The sequence below is a fragment of the Callorhinchus milii genome, unplaced genomic scaffold (assembly GCF_018977255.1).
Source record: "Callorhinchus milii isolate IMCB2004 unplaced genomic scaffold, IMCB_Cmil_1.0 Scaffold2, whole genome shotgun sequence".
Classification (NCBI taxonomy): domain Eukaryota; kingdom Metazoa; phylum Chordata; class Chondrichthyes; order Chimaeriformes; family Callorhinchidae; genus Callorhinchus; species Callorhinchus milii.
In genome coordinates, this window is record NW_024704743.1 from 62,045,077 (window position 1) to 62,066,095 (window position 21,019).

General features: G+C 43.7%; 1 protein-coding gene across 5 annotated transcripts in view; it reads left to right on the forward strand.

The window, feature by feature from the left end:
* Window positions 1-6,084: 6,084 nt before the first annotated feature.
* The window catches only part of mtrr (5-methyltetrahydrofolate-homocysteine methyltransferase reductase), a 41,263-nt gene continuing 26,328 nt past the window's right edge, over window positions 6,085-21,019 (forward strand). The window contains exons 1-9 of one of the 5 annotated variants that reach the window (XM_007905298.2): window positions 6,085-6,148; window positions 6,972-7,138; window positions 10,155-10,311; window positions 11,033-11,186; window positions 11,654-11,771; window positions 14,675-15,071; window positions 17,582-17,707; window positions 18,079-18,232; window positions 20,142-20,230. In XM_007905298.2, the coding sequence (XP_007903489.1) occupies window positions 10,168-10,311; window positions 11,033-11,186; window positions 11,654-11,771; window positions 14,675-15,071; window positions 17,582-17,707; window positions 18,079-18,232; window positions 20,142-20,230 (1,182 nt within the window). In that variant the 5' untranslated portion in view covers window positions 6,085-6,148; window positions 6,972-7,138; window positions 10,155-10,167. Of the gene's footprint in view, window positions 6,149-6,971; window positions 7,139-7,264; window positions 7,510-7,985; window positions 8,447-10,154; window positions 10,312-11,032; window positions 11,187-11,653; window positions 11,772-14,674; window positions 15,072-17,581; window positions 17,708-18,078; window positions 18,233-20,141; window positions 20,231-21,019 lie in introns of those variants that run through there. The other 4 variants (XM_007905299.2, XM_007905300.2, XM_007905302.2 and 1 more) reach the window with 4 other exon arrangements.

Sequence of the window (21,019 nt, forward strand, 5' to 3'; positions counted from 1 at the left end):
TCACCCCCTGCCCCCCCGCCCCGCCCAGTGCCCCCCCCCCCCTCCCCCCTCCCCCCTGCCCCCCCCCCGCCCAGTGCCCCCCCCCTCCCCCTCCCCCCCTGCCCCCCCCCGCCCGCCCAGTGCCCCCCCCCTCCCCCTCCCCCCCTGCCCCCCCCCCGCCCAGTGCCCCCCCCTCCCCCTCCCCCCCTGCCCCCCCCCGCCCAGTGCCCCCCCCCTCCCCCTCCCCCCCTGCCCCCCCCCGCCCAGTGCCCCCCCCTCCCCCTCCCCCCCTGCCCCCCCCCGCCCAGTGCCCCCCCCCTCCCCCTCCCCCCTGCCCCCCCCCCGCCCAGTGCCCCCCCCCTCCCCCTCCCCCCCTGCCCCCCCCCGCCCAGTGCCCCCCCCCGCCCCGCCCCCCCTGCCCCCCCCCCGCCCTGCCCTGCCCCCCCTCACCCTCCCCGCCCCCCCCTCCCCCTGCCCTGCCCAGTGCCCCTCCCTGCCCTGCCCAGTGCCAGCCCTGCCCTGTGCCAGCCCTGCCCAGTGCCAGCCCTGCCCAGTGCCAGCCCTGCCCTGTGCCAGCCCTGCCCAGTGCCAGCCCTGCCCAGTGCCAGCCCTGCCCTGTGCCAGCCCTGCCCAGTGCCAGCCCTGCCCAGTGCCAGCCCTGCCCTGTGCCAGCCCTGCCCAGTGCCAGCCCTGCCCAGTGCCAGCCCTGCCCAGTGCCAGCCCTGCCCAGTGCCAGCCCTGCCCTGTGCCAGCCCTGCCCAGTGCCAGCCCTGCCCTGTGCCAGCCCTGCCCTGTGCCAGCCCTGCCCAGTGCCAGCCCTGCCCTGTGCCAGCCCTGCCCAGTGCCAGCCCTGCCCTGTGCCAGCCCTGCCCAGTGCCAGCCCTGCCCAGTGCCAGCCCTGCCCTGTGCCAGCCCTGCCCGCCCTCTGACACTGAGCCCAATATGGCAATCAACTGCACACTATGCTCCTGTAGAACAGAGACTTTACACTGTTTACTGTACAATTAATGCATTTAAAAAGAAACAGTAATAACTTTTAATAACAAAAATGTTATAAGCACTCTTCCCTCTGAGAAGAGACAGATTGTCTTGGACCATATAATCTTCAGGATGATGTTCAGATATAGTGCTTGTTAGAAAATAAAATCAGCCAAATCTGCAAGGAAATGACGCTAATTCCTCTAACCAGATATCAGACTGTTTTATTATAATTTGTTCGTTATTCCCCAATATCCCGATGGGTCAGACCAAAGGCCGGTACAACCAATAGATCTTATAACAGAATAACACCACTATAGATATCTCGAGTTCAAGAGTGCAACACTGTGTCTTTCCAGCACACAAGCTTGATTCTTCATGCTCTCAGTCTTCCTGCTTACAGCTTTCAATCTTCCATCTGATATCCTCAGTCTTAGTGTTTCCATCTCTCATTCTTCCATCTCTGTATCCTTGTCTCCACGACCCGGGACGGCTCCATCTCCCGTATCCTTGTCTCCGCGACCCGGGACGGCCCCGTACACAAAGTTATCGGAACTCTTATACCAATATTCATCCAATCATGGTGTGGATATTAGATCACCTGTCGAAATCATGCCGGGTTCACGTGAACATCTCATGGGGTGTACGTGCCTCACACACACAAACACACTGTCCTTGAGACAGTCCGTTATCTCGTGTACGTGTAGGGAGTTTCAGTCCAGCTGCCCATAACACACTTAACTTAAAAGTTAACCCGTTCGCAACATCTGTTATGATTCTAACATTATACAAAAAGTGTAAATTGTAACATGCTGGAAAAGGGGCCAACCTTTGTTTAAGAGGTTAAAGCAAGGTCCCGTCTGCCTGTTCAGGTCAATGTTAAAATCCAGTGGCTTTATTTGAAAAAAGAAGGGAGTTTCTCCCGGTGTTTTGACCCACAACAATAATAATATACAATATTAATCCTTGCATTTGGTATAGCACCTTTAATGCTGGGAGCACGTCCCAAAGCGCTTTACAGGGTATATATTGTAAAGTGGAATGACTATTATTTTAATTTTATAATACAAAATATATAATACTGTCAACGTCTTGGGAAATCCTCCTGACGTGAAAGGCGCTATACAAATGTAATTTTGTTGTTGTTTATTGCATAACAAGCTTCCGCCAGAGAAATTGGTCATTCACTTTTTAGCTGTTTGTGGACATTGCTGTGCGCAAATTGTCTGTCACGTTTGTGTACAAAATAATAATAATAATCCTTGCATTTGATGAAGCACTTTTCACATCTTCTAGACGTCTCAAAGCGCTTCACAGAATAGACTGTAAAGTGAATTGACTGTATATTTGCGGCTGAAATGCGGCAGCCAATACAAAGTCACTACACTTTACAGTAAATGCTGTGAAGCGCTTTGAAACATCCTCCTGACATAAAAGCTGCTATATCAAATGCAAGGATTATTATTCTAAGAAAATGTGCAGTCATTTTGTTTGTGGGAAACAGGTGTCTATGCATTGCAGAATAAGGTTAAATTCAAAAGACACATTTGAAAATGTTTTTTTCTCAATAAATTCAGTGTGTCCAATTATTTTTTAAAATTTGGTCTGAATGGAACATAAAGAAATTGAATATTTTATAAGTATTGCTGCCCTGGTGTGCTTTGATAAGTGAGAACTACGTCACACACTGTGCATGCCATCAGCTGATAAACAGCACTGCGTATCTGGAACCACAAATTCTGATGAATATCAATTCGCGGATTACAGTCTACGTTAAACTGATGAATGTTTTCTCAGGGAACGCTATGTTCTAAACATGCACCTTGCTATAATTTTGAACAACAACTAGAGTACTATTTCTAAAGTCCAATGACATTTTGTGAATCTCCCCTCAATATGGACTTTAAAGTATGATGTTACAGCAACCCTAATCTTCAACTTTTTGCAACACATTCTGGTTTGGCAACAAGCCTCTCCGACAAAATATTTCTTTGGATATTTGAATCTCAGGCAATTTATTTCAGTTTCTGCATAGGAACAAAAATGGAACAGAAAAATAATAGATAACAGGAATCAAAACACTTAAGTGTTTTCTTTGATCCTCAGCTCTGCTCCAGGCATTAGACTATCTCCTTTGATCTCCAGGTCATGTTCATATTTCTTCCAGAACTCGCTAAAACCCTCATGAATTAGTTTTGAGATTTGATTTCTCCAATATGTTGATGCTGGTGGAATATGAAAGGTGCTGGTATCTTTACTGATATAGCCATATTTCTTAATTTCTAATTATTCATATACAAAATACAGTCACTACATTTTACAATAAAACATGTGAAGCGCTTGGAGACATCCTCCCACTGTAACGAATCTAAGAATTATTTCTCATTTTGTGAAGTCCTTTGAAATATTTGTTTGCCTGTGAGGCATTATATGAATACAACTGGCTATTATATCATTAATATAAATAAAACTTGAACCTATGGAGATTACGATCAAAACATTTTCCTCACTACACAAGATTCCCTCCTATTACAAAACACAGTACAATTACCAGAATATTTTTGTACGTGCGACACTTGGTATGTACTTCCACTATCAATAACAGCTGGTCAGTGAATCTCTTGAGTTTCTGTGATGCATGTAATCTTATCCAACAACAAATATGTTTCTATACACTCTCTTGGAGTAGCTAAGGAGAAAATATAGTCTACTGAGGCACAGTCAAGGAGAATGTATCAATTCAACCAAAAGCTGCAATGTTAAAAACTAGACAAAAGCAGAATTCTCAGTGCCACATTGAAACAGAGTATTTACATGAGAAACAGAAATGTGCACTGATCGATTAAAGCAACAGAATTGGAACCACATGTGATAAGTCACTTTATAGCCAATTTCTTATCCCCTCAACCCAAGTTACTATTTCATCGCTCATGACCATTGTTCTTAGGTGAGAATTTATTGGCAGGCTCTTTAACCATGGTGAACATCAAAGCTAACTCAATTTTCCAAGAAAGGTCAATCCACAGAGAATCGGAAGCTTAACTACAGTCATTTTCCTCCTTCTATGAGCACTTAGATCAATTGTTTTGCCACTACTGAATGATTAACCAGACTGAGACTAGCTAACTCAGTATAGACCAGGATTAGAACCGGCATAGCATTATCTATCTATCTATCTATCTATCTATCTATCTATCTATCTATCTATCTATCTATCTATCTATCTATCTATCTATCTATCTATCTATCTATCTATCTATCTATCTATCTATCTATCTATCTATCTATCTATCTATCTATCTATCTATCTATCTATCTATCTATCTATCTATCTATCTATCTATCTACTATCTATCTATCTATCTCTCTCTCTATCTATCTATCTCATCTTCTATCTCTCTATCTATCTCTCTATCTATCTCTCTATCTATCTCTCTCTATCTATCTATCTATCTATCTATCTATCTATCTATCTATCTATCTATCTAACTAACTAACTAACAATATTCCTGGCATTTGATATAGTGCCTTATCACGTTGTTGAGATGTCTCAAAATGCTTCAAAGGACATACTGCAAAGTGGATTGACTATGTATTTTGTGAGCAAAACGGGGCAGACAGTGTTGCATACGGTAGTTTCCCACAAACAGCCATGTGAAGTGAATGACCAATTTTATATTGCATGTTGGCCTGGACATTGGGAAATACTTCCTTCTTTTTTGAATAGTGCTATAGGATCTTCGGCAAATGGGTTTAATGTCTCATCCAAAAGATGGCACCCCTGACAATGTAACAACCTCTCAGCACTGCACTGGGGGGTCAGCTTGGACTATGTGTTTCCAAGTCCCAATGTGGGGCTTGAACTCACAGCCTTCTGACTCAGAGACGAAAGTGAGCCAGACTGACACTGCAATCTACTGTACCTACTGTCTAAATCCACTTATCTACTGTATTGGGGAAGTTAACACAACTCTTTATATAAAGGTACATCTCATATCACATTAAAGAAAAAATCATGAAAGTCTATGTGTAGCCAGAGAAATATGACACCAAGGAAAAGACAGTTAAGATGTATGTAGGGCAGATGCTCTGACTGGAGAGTGAATATAAGTGCATTAACATTCCACACTGTTTCTCAGTGAAATCGAGACACTGATATTGAGCAGGGCAAAGCTAAACAAGTCTGCTACTGAGTCTACAACAAATGGTGTTGCTTCGATTATATATCTGATGCATGCCAAACTAGCAAAAATAAATGGCTTGAAATTTGACTTGCTGAACAGTCTCTGAAACATAAATCAGGAGGGCCTGGAAATACACTGGGCCAAAGGCCAGCTTGGCTCAGTTGGTAGCACACTTGCCTGTAAGTTAAAATATTGTCAGTTTAAACCCCACATTGGGACTTTGGCATCCAAGGCCAACTTACTCATTGTATAATGCATTAGAGGATTTTTTTTGATTTGCCAAGTGACCAATATACGGAAACCTGTCACCATGTTTAAGAATAACCAAATCAGATCGGGTGTTCCATGTGTGCCACCGACATATGGAAATTCCCAAGTCTGGAATGGAATGCGCACTCTCTCATTTGAGCGATGCATCCCGTTCACCTAATTCTGGAGAGAGTTACTAGGTGCAGTTCTGGAGTCCCCGAGAGCCAGAGTATTAGGCGCGGGTTGGCAAGAGTCAAGCCTTGGGGACCCCAGGGTGTGCTCTGGGGTGCTGCTGACCGGCTACAACTGCACAGCTCGCCATTGAGAGCCCTGCGGGCTGGCAAGCCTTCCCACTTGCTTGTCCAGCCGGGACCAGGGCTTTGGTTTGCGGGGTTCCCGGGAGCTGAGCGGGAAGAATGCCTGTCCGCAGCGACTGACGGGTTTGCCCTGCGGAGCCCGAGCCGAGCCCGAGCCCGAGCCCGAGCCCTGCTGAGGAGCCCAGGCTGCGGCTGCCTGCACTGGGCGGTCAGGGACCTGTCAGTCACCCTCACCCTCACGATCCGGGCCAACATTCCGCGGACTGCTGTCAATCAACTCCGCGTCCCGCCCCCCCCCCCGAGCCGCCCTGCTCACTACGCTGATTGGTCGGCCTCGCCGTCAATCAGGGCGCCGGTGACTTCCGGTGTGGGCGGGGTGGGGCAGTGTGAGGGCGCACGCGGGCGGCTGCAGACTCCGGGTCAGCGGTGGGAGTGAGTCAGGTACAGGCGCGCGCTTTGCGTCTCCAGCTCTGGGAGTCCAGGTGCCCAGGAGACAGTGTGAGGGGTGTAGCTGTACCCTCTGTGTGGGAAGCCTGGCTCAGCCCAGCTCAGCTCAGCCCAGCCCAGCTCAGCCCGGGCTGGTGTTCCTGGGAAGCCCAGGGCAGCTCAGCCCAGCTCAGCCCAGCTCAACCCAGCCCAGCCCAGCTCAGCCCAGCCCAGCCCAGCTCAGCCCAGCCCAGCCCAGCTCAGCCCAGCCCAGCCCAGCCCAGCTCAGCCCAGCCCAGCCCAGCCCAGCTCAGCTCAGCCCAGCCCAGCCCAGCCCGAGCTGGTGTTCCTGGGAAGCCCAGGGCAGCTCAGCTCAGCCCAGCTCAGCCCAGCCCAGCCCAGCTCAGCCCAGCCCAGCCCAGCCCAGCCCAGCCCAGCCCAGCTCAGCCCAGCCCAGCCCAGCCCAGCTCAGCCCAGCCCAGCTCAGCCCAGCTCAGCCCAGCCCAGCTCAGCCCAGCCCAGCCCAGCCCAGCTCAGCCCAGCCCAGCTCAGCTCAGCCAGCCCAGCCCAGCTCAGCCCAGGCTCAGGCCCAGGGCAGCTCAGCCCAGCCCAGCTCAGCTCAGCCCAGCCCAGCCCAGCCCGGGCTGGTGTTCCTGGGAAGCCCAGGGCAGCTCAGCCCAGCCCAGCTCAGCTCAGCCCAGCCCAGCCCGGGCTGGTGTTCCTGGGAAGCCCAGGGCAGCTCCCAGCGGAGCAGCACTGACCCGCCAACCCCAGAGTTAGTTTCCCCCAATCGCCACGGGAATGGTTTGATGTCAACAACTTTTTTTTTTGGTCACAGGTGAAACCTCTCGGCTTCACGTGCTGCCGATCGCTAGTCCTTGCGTTCCGAGGCAGAGTCTCTCGCGTCGGGAGGACGTATCCAAGTGTCTCGCAGGATTTGCTGTAAAGTGCAGTGACCGTGTCTTTTGTGGGCAAATACGGCAGACTGTTTGCAACCGCCACGGGGTGAATGACCAGTTTGATGTGTGGATTGGATTGCTGGCCAGGATTGGAACAAACTACCTCTTCTCTTCGAATAGTGGAATCTTTAATGTCCACCTGAACAGCGCAGACAGAACCGAGGTTTAACATCTCATCTGAAGGGCAGCACCTCTGACAATGTCGCACTCCCCCAGCACACAGTTGGATTGTGTGCTTATTGGACTGTTTTATATTTGTAGCAATCTGCTATACTAAATTATTGCTTTGGAATGTCAGCATAGACTGTGGGTTCAAAATCTTGATAGGGGGCTTGAACCCACAAATTTCTCATCCTGAGGTGAGAGTGCTACCGAAGTGACTGATCTCTTCAAAAGCTTCAATGTAAATCACGTCAGGTATTAGTGATATCAAATAATTTTGCTTATTTATAAGGGGCTGCATTTACAAAAAAAAGACAAAAAAATCTGAATATATCTAATTACAAGATTTACCAAAAATCTCAAAAAGAACATGAATGATTTCAAGACAATAATCCAATTGTGTTCAGTTGTTAAACAGTCTTAATTTTTGTTGTGTGCAAACAAATTGTTACTTTTGCCTACTTAAAATGGTTACTTCTGAATTCTTATTGTATTCCTCCTTGGCATATAATGTTTTTAAAAAAAGGGAGCATTAAACTGCGGTTGTGTCTGCTTGTTCAGGTGGACGTTAAATATCTCATTCATATTAATAATAATAATTTTTATATGGCCCCTTATCACATCCTTGAGATATCCATGCATTCACAAGATATACTGTAAAGTGGATTGACTGTATTTTGTGGGCGAAACGCATTACACTATTCGAAGAGAGAAGGCAGCTTTTCCAAATGGCCTTTACTCCAGAGTAATTTGTAACTCCTCATGAATTTTTGTGTGATTTACTAGTGCACAATGTTGCTATGTTTCCTTACAAATGTTACTACGATTGATAGTAATTACTTGCGACGTGCTTTGGGATGTTTTGATATGATAAGGACACTATGACGTCAATATTTCAAAGTGAATAGTGTCATGGGTTGTTCAGTGTTCACCTTCAGGACTAACATTTAAAACGTGTGAAACAGCAGCTGTACAAGACTGATAATCTGCAATGACCCATTTTCTCCATTTTATGGTACAGTGATCGATGCAATAGGGAAACTTCAATTGACTTCTGTTGTGTTACTGCATTAGGGATGGACTAATATTCAAAATGTGGATATGGAATGCGAACCGTGGCTTTCGAGCTGGGAAACTTCATTAGTTAGTGGAACTTCACTACACTCTACTTATTATGGGCGATATTCTGATGGTATTTCTTTATTGGCAGTTTGTGATGATTAGGGAAATATTGTGTTAGTCTGTTTTGAGCATGAGACATTGCTTTCCAGTTTTCAGTTCAGAGCAGATGCAGACTTTTTTTAGTTTCTTTGAGTTTGCATAATATTTGCTTACCACCGGCAATGAAGTAATTATCTTTATATGTTTAAAAAAAAGTTTTGCTACCTGCTGCCTAGTGTTGCCATTGAATCTTTTTCCTTTCTGAAGAAATGCCTCTTCTGCTGGAGAGTGGTTTTATAGGTGACGATTACCTTCTGGTAGTTTAAGTGGCCATTATACGTACCCTGATGCCTTGACAGTAAGTGCTGAGCCGTGTATTCAGCCATAGGAGAGAGTGCAGTTAAGCCATTTCCTGTTCTCATCTGATATTTACTCATGTACACCTTACAGCAGGTGTCTGTTGGTCGTGATCACCAACAGGAGTCCCTGGCTAATTCCTCCTTGTCCAACCCAGGGATATTGAGACCTATTGTTTCCCCCCCGTGCATATATAATAATAATAATAATCCTTGCATTTGATATAGCGCTTTTCACGTCAGGAGGACGTCCCAAAGCGCTTCACAGAACACACTGTAAAGTGAATTGACTGTATATTTGTGGGCGAATGCGGCAGCCAATTGCGCACAGTAATGTCCCACAGACAGTCGTAGATTGAAAATGACCAATTTTATTATTGTTTTTGGTTTTGGAGGGATTATTATTAGGCGTGTGGAGTAAGGAAACTTGCCCAAGGTTTCGCTCTGCCTGGAATTGAACTCAGGTCTCTCGATTGCAAAGCGAGTGCTCTAACCACTGAGTTACAGGACTCCACAAATGCCATGTTTATACACCAGACACAGAAACTGAGCTCTGGATCCCCATTCTCACTTTTTGGTATTCAATGCTTTTGCTTTAAACTGTTCAGTTGTTTCTTTGTAAAAAAAGTGATTTGGGTTTTAGCTGCCATAAGATAAGTGAATGACAAAAGTAATGTGTTCCTCAACAATGTATTCTTTGAATTTGGTGAATTTTACACTACTGAACAAGTGTAATTCTTTGATGAATTCTTTGGTGAATTTTTATGTAATAACTTGGGTCGTCCATAAGGGTCTAAGGTAAGCAACTTACAATTGAGACAAAAAAAAAGGAAAAAGGGAAAATGTTTTGTAGCTTTTTAAAACTAGGCTTAGTTTTGCTGTCATGTATATTAGTAGTATCCTATTGGATGAAAGATCTTTTAGCTATAAATAAAAATAAAACAGAATCTTAACTGCTCTAAGACACCCCTCTACGTGAGGGGTGCTATTTTCTTACACTTGTCATTATACATTTGCCTGATTTATCATAATAATAATCTTACATTTGATATAGCGCCTTTCAATTTGGGAGGACATCTGAAAGTGCTTCACAGGTTTTACTATAAAGGATTACTGTACTGTATCGCGATTGTGTATTTATTTGTAGGTGATTGTGGCATCCAATTTGCATAAAACAATGCATAAAGTCAAGACACTTCACTGAAAAATCTCTGTTTTGCACTTCGATATACTGTCCAGGCTTTGTTATGTCCTCCCGACATAAAAGGAGCTATATACACACAATTTGTTGTTGTTTGCAGCCAAATAATTTAGAAATAATAAGGTGAGATAGCTGGAGACACAGAACATTTGATGACCAACTGACATTTTTGATCTATCTAGCTGGAGCTGGAAAATGACATTGGAAATAAAACCTCAGTTTCTATTGCTGTATGGCTCGGAATTGGGACAAGCAAAGGCTATTGCTGAAGACATCTTTGAGCAAGCATGCAGGAAAGGATTTATAAGTGACATACATTGTCTGAGCCATCTTGATCAGGTAACTATAAAGTAATCTCGTTTGTACAAATTCTGTGGGCTGCCGTGCTATGTAGATTCCCTCAGACCACTCTCCTAGTGAGTGTCCCCACCTCACTGTCCTTCATAGCCTTTAGTGCCTTAGTTTGAATCCTGTGAGCAGAAGACAGCTTATTCACTATTCACTTATTCAGAATTCAAACAATTACAATGCCAGTCCTGCTGTAGTCTTTACAATTAGCCTGAAATTCTGGCTCACTGGACTGGATCTCTCCCATTAGTTGGCCAGACAGGGTTTAAGTAGATAATAATACTTGCATTTGATATAGCACCTTGTCAGGTCAAAGTGTCTTGAAGTGCATAACAGAGATCTTTCTGTGAAGTGTGATACCTGTATTTGTATAGTGCCCTTCACGCTGGGTAGCGTCTCGGAGTGCTTATATATGCCTTGATTTTTTAATAAAATGTATTTTTGGAAAAAACTTTAGTTACAAAACTAATATCATGCTTATTAAATGTACCTCTGTGTCCCTCTGAAAGTGCATGCAGCCGAAGTGGATGCACTTAAAGACAAAGATGTCTAAGTACCTCTTACACAGGCAAACTTCTACGACATTTTTGTGTTTGTGGTTAGTGTTGGACCACTTGTTTGTGCAGTATTTGATTTATTGAATAAATAAACGTTTTAATTTTATGTAATTCATGAAGATAGCTCCATTTGTCTTATCTTTTAATTGTTTCAGTTTAACTTGGAGAAAGCACGAACTCCAGTTGTTTTAGTTGTCTCCACTACTGGATCTGGTGAACTACCGAGAACAGTGAGGAAATTTGCAGAGGAAATCAATTGCAAATATTTACCGGCTGACCACTATTCACACTTAAGATACGCAGTGTTGGGTAATGGAAGTAGTGATTTCTATTTCATTACAATAAAAGTGCTATCAAGTTTTGTGGAGTCCTGTAGCTCAGAAGTTAGGGCACTCGCCTCGCAAGCGAGAGACCCTGGTTCGATTCCCAGCAGGGCGAAATGTTGGGCAAGTTTCCTTACTCCACACGCCTCTGTTTACCTAGCATTAAGTAGGAACCTGGTTGTTAGTTGATTGGTGGATCCCGTTTCCGGGGGTAATAATTCCTTCAAAAAAATAATAATAATAAATTGGTCACTTCAATCCACGACTGATTGTGGGACGCTGATGTATGCAATTGGCTGCCCCATTTCGCCCACAAAATTTACAGTAAATTCACTTTACAGTATATTTTGTGAAGCGCTTGAGATGTCGCGAAGAGATGATAAGACGTTATCAAATGCAAAGATTATTATTATTGATTCATATGACCAAAATATTGCTTCTTGTTCTGTCTAGCTCTTGGAGATTCTAATTACCTGAATTTTGCCAATGGTGGGAAGATAATTGATCGGCTTCTTCAACAGCTGGGTGCACAGCACTTCTATGCAACTGGATATGCAGATGACAGCGTTGGGTAAGACTGGCGATGAGAGTTCCTTATCGTTTTTTTTCTTTCCCTTAATGATTTTGCTCTGACGTTGAGACCTAACCTACCCTTATCGTTCAGAATACAGATTTGTCAGTAATCCCATTATGAGGATGTGAAGTGATATTTTTAACAATCTGCCCACCAACAGCAACAAAATTACATTTGTATAGCGCCTTTCACGTCGGGAGGACGTCCCAAGGCGCTGGACAAACAGAGTTACGGACCCGACCTGTGGGTCAGGTTGGGGGAGGGTGTAGGGCAGGGGGAGAAGCAGGGAGATTGAAAGCACTGTCGAAGAGGAGGGTCTTGAGGTGGGTCTTGAAGGTGGTGAGGGAGGGGGTGAGACGGAGGGACTGCCGGATGGAGTTCCAGAGGGTGGGGACAGAGTGGCGGAAGGCCCGCCCGCCGCTAGTAGGGCGAGCAAGGCGGGGGACGTGAAGCAGGCCGTAGCTCGCTGAGCGGAGGGACCGAACAGGGTGGTAGGAGGTTGGGAGGTTGGAGAGGTAGGGGGGAGTAAGACCATGGAGAGCTTTGAAGGTGAGGACCAGGATCTTGAACTGTATCCTCTGTGTGATGGGAAGCCAGTGGAGTTGGGCGAGGATGGAGATCATAGGGTCGCAGAGCCTGGTGCGGGAGAGGACATGGGCTGCAGAGCTCTGGATGATCTGCAGCCTGTGGAGGGACGAGTTGGGGAGGCCGACAAGCGATGAGTTTGCATAGTCGAGCCTCGAAGTAATGAAGACATATATGAGGGTTTCAGCGGCCTGTGATGTGAGACAGTGTCGGAGCCGGGAGATGTTGCGGAGGTGGGGGAAGGCAGAGCGGGTCATGGCGCAGATGTGGGGTGGAAAGGATAATTGAGGGTCAAACAAGACCCCAAGGTTCTGGACTGGCTCAGTGAGGTGGAGTGTGCAACCATGGATGGTGATGCTGTCAGCGCCTGAGGTGTGGAGGCACTGACGGGAACCAATCAGGAGAGCCTCAGTCTTGTTGACGTTCAACTGAAGAAAATTAGCTCTCATCCAGGACTTGATGTCCGACAGACATTCTGTCAGGACAGCAGTGGTCCTGGAGTCAAGGGTGGAGGCAGAGAGATAGAGGTGGGTGTCATCCGCATACATGTGGAAGTTGACTCCATGTATGCGGATGATGTCACCAAGAGGGCACATAGATATTGAAGAGGAGGGGACCACGGACAGAGCCCTTAGGACCACCGCACGAGACGTTGCGGGGTCTAGAGGAGAAGCCATTTGAGGAGATGAAGTGCAGGCGGTGTGAGAGATACGATCGGAACCAGTCAAGGACAGCGCCATGGCGGTGAGAGGAGAGGCAGTGGATGAGGATAGAGTGGTCGATGGTGTCGAAAGCAGCAGAGAGGTTGAGGAGGCAGAGGGAGCCCTGGTCGCAGATGGACAGAATGTCATTTGTCACTTTGACCAGGGCTGTTTCTGTGCTGTGGGCGGCACTGGAACCAGATTGGAGGGGTTCGTGAAGGGAGTGGCGGGAGAGGAAGGAGCGAAGCTGAGAAGCAACAACTCGTTCCAGGACCTATTATAACTCCTATTATAATGTTAGACTATTGCTTATTGAATTTTGAAGAAGCTGTATGTCCCCATCCCAAAATGTGTATATTAAATACAATCCAGTTATAACCAGATGTTTGGCATCTATAGTGTATTTGACTGCCCGCGTGCTGGTCATATGACACAACAACAGCTACTTGCATTTACATAACGCCTTCATTCGGTGTAGGGTCTCAGAGCGCTTATACTTGCAGATATAGTGTTGCAACAGATAATGTCATTTAGGAATCAGTATGTTGTATGAAGTAATTAATCACCTCTGTAAGTACTTATCCTCATGAACCAGATATTTATTCAGTCACCACAGAGGTATTGATTTGGAGGGTGGGTGTTTTGCTGCAGGAGGAACTTAAATCAGAGCAAGTGATGCCACTGTACAATTCTCTGTTGCCTCTTAGTGGCTGTCAGAGTAGGATTGGAGGGGGTATGGGAGAAGGTTCCTGAGTCAAACAAGGAGTACAGTAATAGCTAATAATAACCCTTGCATTTGATATAGTGCCTAATCACACCATCAAAACATCTCAAAGTGCTTCATAGGATTTTTACTGTGAACTGCAGTGTGTATTTCATATTTTTTGGATTACATTTTGTACTGGAATTTTGACGATTACTGTGTTAGCATTGCAATTATCATGATCCTGTTTTAATAGCCTAAAAAAGAGCTTTAGTTATGTGGTTATCAAAGAAGCTCACTCAGTTAATTCTCAATTTTCTTTGTTTTACCCTAATTGATGCAAATTATTATTATTAATAAAACCAAATGATTAGAAGTAATAATTTAAATGATTCCTACTAAGTTAATTAGAAACTTATTTTATATTATTGTTACATATAAAACCTTTAATATTGTTTATTAAACAGTTAAAGTGTGTAGTATTTAGTGTGTATCTAGCTTGTAGCGATGTAGTACATTCTGCCGCGAGATAAAGTTGAGATATTTCTTGATGTCTTCTTTTCCACGACTGAAGAGAACAACAGGAACTTCAATAAAATATAATGCAATTATTAAGGCATTCTGCTCCTAGAACCAATATAATAATAATCCTTGCCTTTGATGTAGCGCCTTATCATGATGCCATTGAAACGTCTCAAAGTGCTTCACCGAATATTTTGTAAAGTGTAAATAGAACTGTATTTTGTGGGCGAAAGGCGACACCAATTGCGCACAGCAGTGCCCCACAAACCGTCGTTTCGTGTATGGTTTATGTGCATATTTTATTGCCAAGATGACGTGCAATGTTTTATTTTATGCTGTAAGTCCATCTCAACAGTGTTTGAAAACTAATGTTATTCGTTCTTATGTAGATTGGAATTAGTTGTGGAGCCGTGGATTGAAGGCCTTTGGGCTGCCTTGAGGGAATCGTGCTTGTGCAATATGTCGGTGTGTCAGGAAACAGAAGAAATGAGCACTGCGGTAAAGAAGACGTCCGAAACAAATGACTCTACAGGAACCAGTGAAATTGAAGGAGCACAAAATTCTCTGATCACGGAAATTCAGTTGATGAGACTGGAAGATCCAAGGACTGACGCTTCAGTTCTTTCAACTTCGTGTACTGGACAAGATCAAGTGGCGGCTGAGATGCACTCTTTTCCACTTCCTACCTGGGTGAGATCTGAACAACCACTGTCAGAGTCTGCTCTGAATATCCCTAATCTGCCATCAGAGTACCTCCATGTGGAGTTTCTGGAGAATACAGAGCAGGTAGGACTCTGTGAATACATTCTTCCTGATTTTATTTTGCGCTGTTTGGTTGCACTTAGTTAACTTCTATTGAAAGCTTGGTCCAAAGCCATTCGACACATTGAGCTCTTCCTGCCAAAACCCTTGTCGTGTTTGTTGGATTCTGCCCAGTTTAATTTCTGCTCAGGGAGTTTAATAATTGCAAGTAAATCATTGCAAAAAGTAAATTAATCCCTGTGGCAAAGATAATCGAATGAATTTCCAAAATGTCAATCCATTGTTAGAAACTGCATTATTTGATCTTGATCAAAGTGCATTACCATCACTGCCACTTCCACATTCCCACAGCCCAGGAATTTAAAAAGTTTCATAAAATAGTTTATCCCAATGAACTTATCTTCATGAACTAGATATTTATTCAGTCATTGATTGCTGTTGTTGAAGTCTGTTCCAAGTGTCTATTCCAAACATCTATTTGCTCTGTTTGTTGGGGGTGTAAGAAGTGATCTTCTACCATTCTCCACTGTTTGAAGCATGTTCAATTTTTTATTCCTGTCCTACACTTCTATACACATTGTTTAACATTGATAATTAATGACATTTGTTATCCATGTTTTTCAGGACATCAGACCTAGATCCTGTCACTGAAACCCAGTTTAATTTTTTGAGAGTTCAGTACACCACAGTACATTGCCTCAGTAACTTCATGGAAATTAGACAGTGTTATAATTGTGTTATCAATGCAGATCTCTCTTGGCATTTCAAGACCATGAGAAGTTACTTTCAGTCAACAGTTAGAAGATACATGCGTTTTAGCTGAGCAGAGGAAAGGCATTTGTAAATCAACTTCGAACCATGAATTCCCAGGGATTGTAGTGGATGTCAGCCATTTCAAGATTTGGACCTAACCTATGTGAAGCACTTTTATAAGGGGCATGGACTAGGGAAGGAGCCAACCCTTTGGGGGCAGTGAATAACATTTGTGTTTTGGGGAATCAGAAATTATACAGTAAATGGATTGGATATAGTCTATTGTAATGTTTTGGTTCCTCAATGAGGAGTCTGTTTGTTGTTTGCGCTCTTCCATTTTTAGCTCTTGCTAAAGCACTTTGGGGAACAGTACTTAATAATAATAATCCTTGCATTTGATATAGCGCTTTTCACGTCGGGAGGACGTCCCAAAGTGCTTCACAGAACACACTGTAAAGTGAATTGACTATATTTGTGGGCGAACGCGGCAGCCAATTGTGCACAGCAATGTCCCACAAACAGTCGTAGATTGAAAATGACCAATTTATTATTGGTTTTGGTTTTGGAGGGATTATTATTAGGTGTGTGGAATAAGGAAACTTGCCCAAGGTTTCGCCCTCTGCCTGGAATTGAACTCAGGTCTCTCGCTTGCAAAATGAGTGCTCTAACCACTGAGCTACAGGACTCCACTTACTAGTGTTTCTGGGTCTTTAAATCATTGCCGAGATTCATCCGTGTCTACAGATGTCCTGGCAGCACAATTCACTGGATTTCATATTTCTAAATAATTTCATGATAGCGGTGTTTGACCTGAGGCATTGAACTGAGGGTAAGGAAGGCGGACACAAGCTGCAGATCATCCAGAACTCTGCAGCTCGTGTCCTCTCCCGCATCAGGCTTTGTGATCATATCACCCTCACCCTTGCACGGCTTCACTGGCGCCCCATCCCCCAGAGGATAGAGTTCAAAATCTTCGTCCTCGCCTTCAAAGCCCTCCATGGCCTTGCTCCTTCCTACCTCTGAGACTTGCTGACCCCATATCAACCTGTCCGCTCCCTCCACTCAACATGCTCCGGGCCTTCAGCTTCTCTGCCCCCACCCTTTGGAAATCTATCCCACAGTCCCTTCATTTTGCTCTCTCCCTTGCCTCCTTCAAAGCAAGTTTCAAGACCTTCCTCTTCGACCGCTCATTTGTCCACCCTCCTACCTCTACCCTCCCTGCTCTCTACCCCTCCTGATCCCAATCCCAATACTAGGGTCCAAATGCTTGGTCCAGGACCTCGGGACGTCCTCCTGATTTGAAGGGCCCTATACAAATATAATTTATTGTTGTTGTGGACAAAATGGGGGGGGCAAAAGAAGGAGAAGCGATGAACATTTCACCATATTACAGATCAGCTTGTTTTGAAGCATTGGCCCTCTTGGGCTGAAATGGAGATTGGGGGATAGGTGGGAATTGTCCTGGTGGCAGAACTGATAGGATTGGGTGGAGAAGCAGGTTCAGCAACCATGTGGATGCAGTAGATATCGTTCACTTCTTTCTTTTTATTAATAATTTGCTTAAATTTTGTGAAATGATTTTGATGATACTGTGTGTTTTGGGCTGTTTATAATAATCCCTGCATTTGTATAACGTCTTATCGTGCCTTCTAGACGTCTCAAAGCGCTTTGCAGAATATACTGTAAATAACTGTATACTTGTGGGCGAAACATATATTTATGTGCTAGAATAGGTTGATTTTTCTGAATGTGTTATTCTCTTCTCGCTGCTTAATCCTTAGGTTTGCGTCCTGGAGTGCCTCCCTATGATACAGCACACTGTGTTCCAGGTACCAGTGACTCGAGTCATGCGCCTTACCCGGGAGGATGCAGTGAAAACCACATTACTCTTAGAACTTGACATTTCGGTTAGTCCTTTCCTGGTATTGTTTTGTAGTCGATTGTAATTCATTAGCTGTTTATGTAGTTTCCTCACCAGTAACTATACGATGGATTGTTCCAGGAGAGGGGATTATATGCTTCCCATGTGCTTTCAGAATGTCTCCTCTCACTTCTTGCTTTCCTTTTTGATTAATAGTATTAATCAATGTTAATTATCACCCCTCTAACTAATAGAGAATGGATAAGATGTCTAAAAGGGAGCTGGATATTAAGGGATTTGGAGAACAGCTGGGAGAAATTGGATGAAAAGATCTGACATGATCTAATAAACTGTTGGAAATGGTTTTCTATTTTTCCTATACAAATATAATAGAAGTATATTCCCATTATTTTCCAGAAAACATCATTTACTTATGACCCTGGGGATGCTTTCAACATTCTGTGCCCTAATAGTAGAGATGAAGTGGAAGAACTGATTCAGAGGCTTGGACTTCAATACAAGAGAGAACATTGTGTCTCCATCAGTATCCGAACCAACACCAAGAAAAAATGTAGGAAGGAAATAAAGGAACTAATTGCTGTGTTAAGTTTACTCGTCAAACAAATTATAAATTGCAGCAATATTTTAAAAAATAGTGTGAATTGAATCAGAAAATTGTGATTTTATTTGACTTACTTCCTGATAAGATCTGCTGTTATAGGATCAGCTATTATGTTTGATGTGTTAACACCAGCCCAGGCTGCCACGACCCTTCCTTCCGCCCGTCTCCCAGATTAGGGAGATGGAGATTTTCATCGGGTTTTTTGTTTGAAACAAAAATGTTTTATTTTTAGGAAATTAATTTTGTTAGTAGCAGATTGGATTTTCAAGTTTTTTTTTACAATATTCAAACGCTATTTGGGTCAAAGCATCACCATAAGGAATACTCCATGAAAACCTCTGTGTGATCAGGCATGTAGCTGGAATTCCTGTAACTTAAATATAGCAATAGTAATATCCACATCCCCATTAGCTAGAATTGGCTGGATTTTGTTCAGTGCACCTTCCAGTTCTCCAAGCTGTGTTCATGCTCATTTGTTTTGCTATTGTTGGGGTAAGTGGAGATGGTGCTAACTTCTTGTCCAAAGGCACAAGTCAATGAGCCCGAATCGGTTTGGAAAGGAATCCATTAGTTGGCAGTGTATTCAAAGTATGAGGATCTGTTTGGGGTAAATGTGATCTTTAACTTTAAGATCATAAATTATTATTATGAGAGGAACCAAAATTGGGAGGGGGAGATTTTGATTAGATTATAGGTGCATGATCATTTGCTAAATTATTGCTTATTCCCTGTCAGTGAAAACCTGTTTAATTCTATGTATCTTTAGTTCTACGTTCATTAAACTTTGTTTAAGGGGAGTGGGATATCTGCATCAAAATTGGTTAAATTAAACTTCAGTTCGTTTTTTTTGTCTTGACATTTCAAGATCAAAGGAAGATTAAGGTAAGTAACTTCAATACTATCTTGCCTGCACCAGCAGACTAGATATAAAAGTGGAGTTTGTTACACTGTTATACTGACAGGGATCTGAATGTTTTTTGTACATCCTTCTGAACTCTGAAAATTCAGCCCAGTAATACGATTATAGGTTTTTGTCCTTACAAAAAAGTAATGTCCTGACAGAGTTTTCTGAAGTATGCTGGCAAAACCTTTGTCTCTGAGGGGTGATAATGGTAATAATAATAATCCTTGCATTTGATATTGTGCCTTATCATATCTTAGAGACGTCTCAACGCGCTTCATAAAATATACTGTAAAGTGAATTGACTTTATATTTTGTGGGCAAAACTCAATTTGAGCTGATAGTATTGCACAAGAACCATTTTGTCTTAAATATGTTGTTTTTTTGTAGCACATTAATACAAATATACTGAATCAGCCTAATGACAACACTGAAATTGTGTTATTAGATTGGGTAAGTGGGAGCAAATGAGTGACGGGATCAATGGGGCACCAATATAGAGAACAGCACCAATACGTCTGGAATATTATTGCTATACAAATCGATTGACAACATGGCATTGCAACCACGACTATTGGAAAGAAAATCTCTTTGGTTGGCACAGGCTCTCTTCAGCCTAGCCCTTAAAATTGCTGCCCAGAGAGTTGGCCATTAGCAGGTTTATGTATTTGGTGCAGTTATTTACACATTAACAATTGAGAGTCATAACGTTCAGCTCAATAAATCCATTAACTTATAGGAATACTTTGAATTGAGAATAGTTTAAAGTTTAAGACATAATGATGGGACATTATGACAAGATACTTTGGTGCTGTAATATTCCTGAGAGGTTGTTTTGTGTTAGTATTGAAAACTGTAAATGCACGTTTACTAGAACTCTTTTGTCTGTCCTGAGACAAATTCTGAATTCTTGTTACATTGGAATGATTGTTCAAATATTTTTTCTGTCTTATTAAGGTGCTAACCTGCCTGAGTACATACCAGAGAGAAGTACCCTACAGTTCATTCTAACCTGGTGCTTGGAAATACGATCCATTCCTAAGAAGGTACAATCAGATCTTCTGGGATTTTGCTTATAGACTTTGGATGATTGCCAGTGGCACAGTATAATTTGAAGGAGATGGCTATAGTCCTCCAGAATGCCACTTTTTTCATTTCCCCTGTGTGTTAATGGTGCTCTTTTGCAATGCTGAGTTTTCCAGCCTATTTCTTTTCCATTCCTGTACATTCATTCCTATGTATGATTTTAGCTGGGTAGACTCCAGCAACACCCTAATGCACACTCTCGGGTCCCCAAGCCCTGGCTCTTGTCAACCTGCGCCTAACACTTTCCAGAAATAGGTAAGCAGGAATGTGTTCCTCCAGGGAGAGAGTGCGCATTCCATTCCAACAGTCTATCTCTGTGATTTCTATGTGTAGGTGGGATAAATTTTCAGCTTGGTTTGGATATTCTTAAGCATGGGGATGGGTTTCCACATGTGTCAGACACCCGGCTGACCCCTCCCCTCCAAAAAAAATCCAATGTGCAAATGGCTATAAGGCATTGATCAAGATTGGAATAAGGGGCTCGAAGTAACTGGAATTTTGTTCATTTACTTTTTTGGCCCTGATAGCCCACTTCTGTACTCGTGTGCATAATAAAATAAACGAGAAACCTGCCTAGGCTACTGGCGTGGAGATTGACCTGGTTGTAAGTGGAAACCAAGGAGTTACGAGTGTTACCTTTATGTGAGTACAAACAATCATGCTCACTGTAATGTCGAGGGCAGGGGTGTGACGAGGGAAAGTTAAGGGAGAGTTACGAGGCGGCTGTCTGATAGCGAGTTCCTTACTTT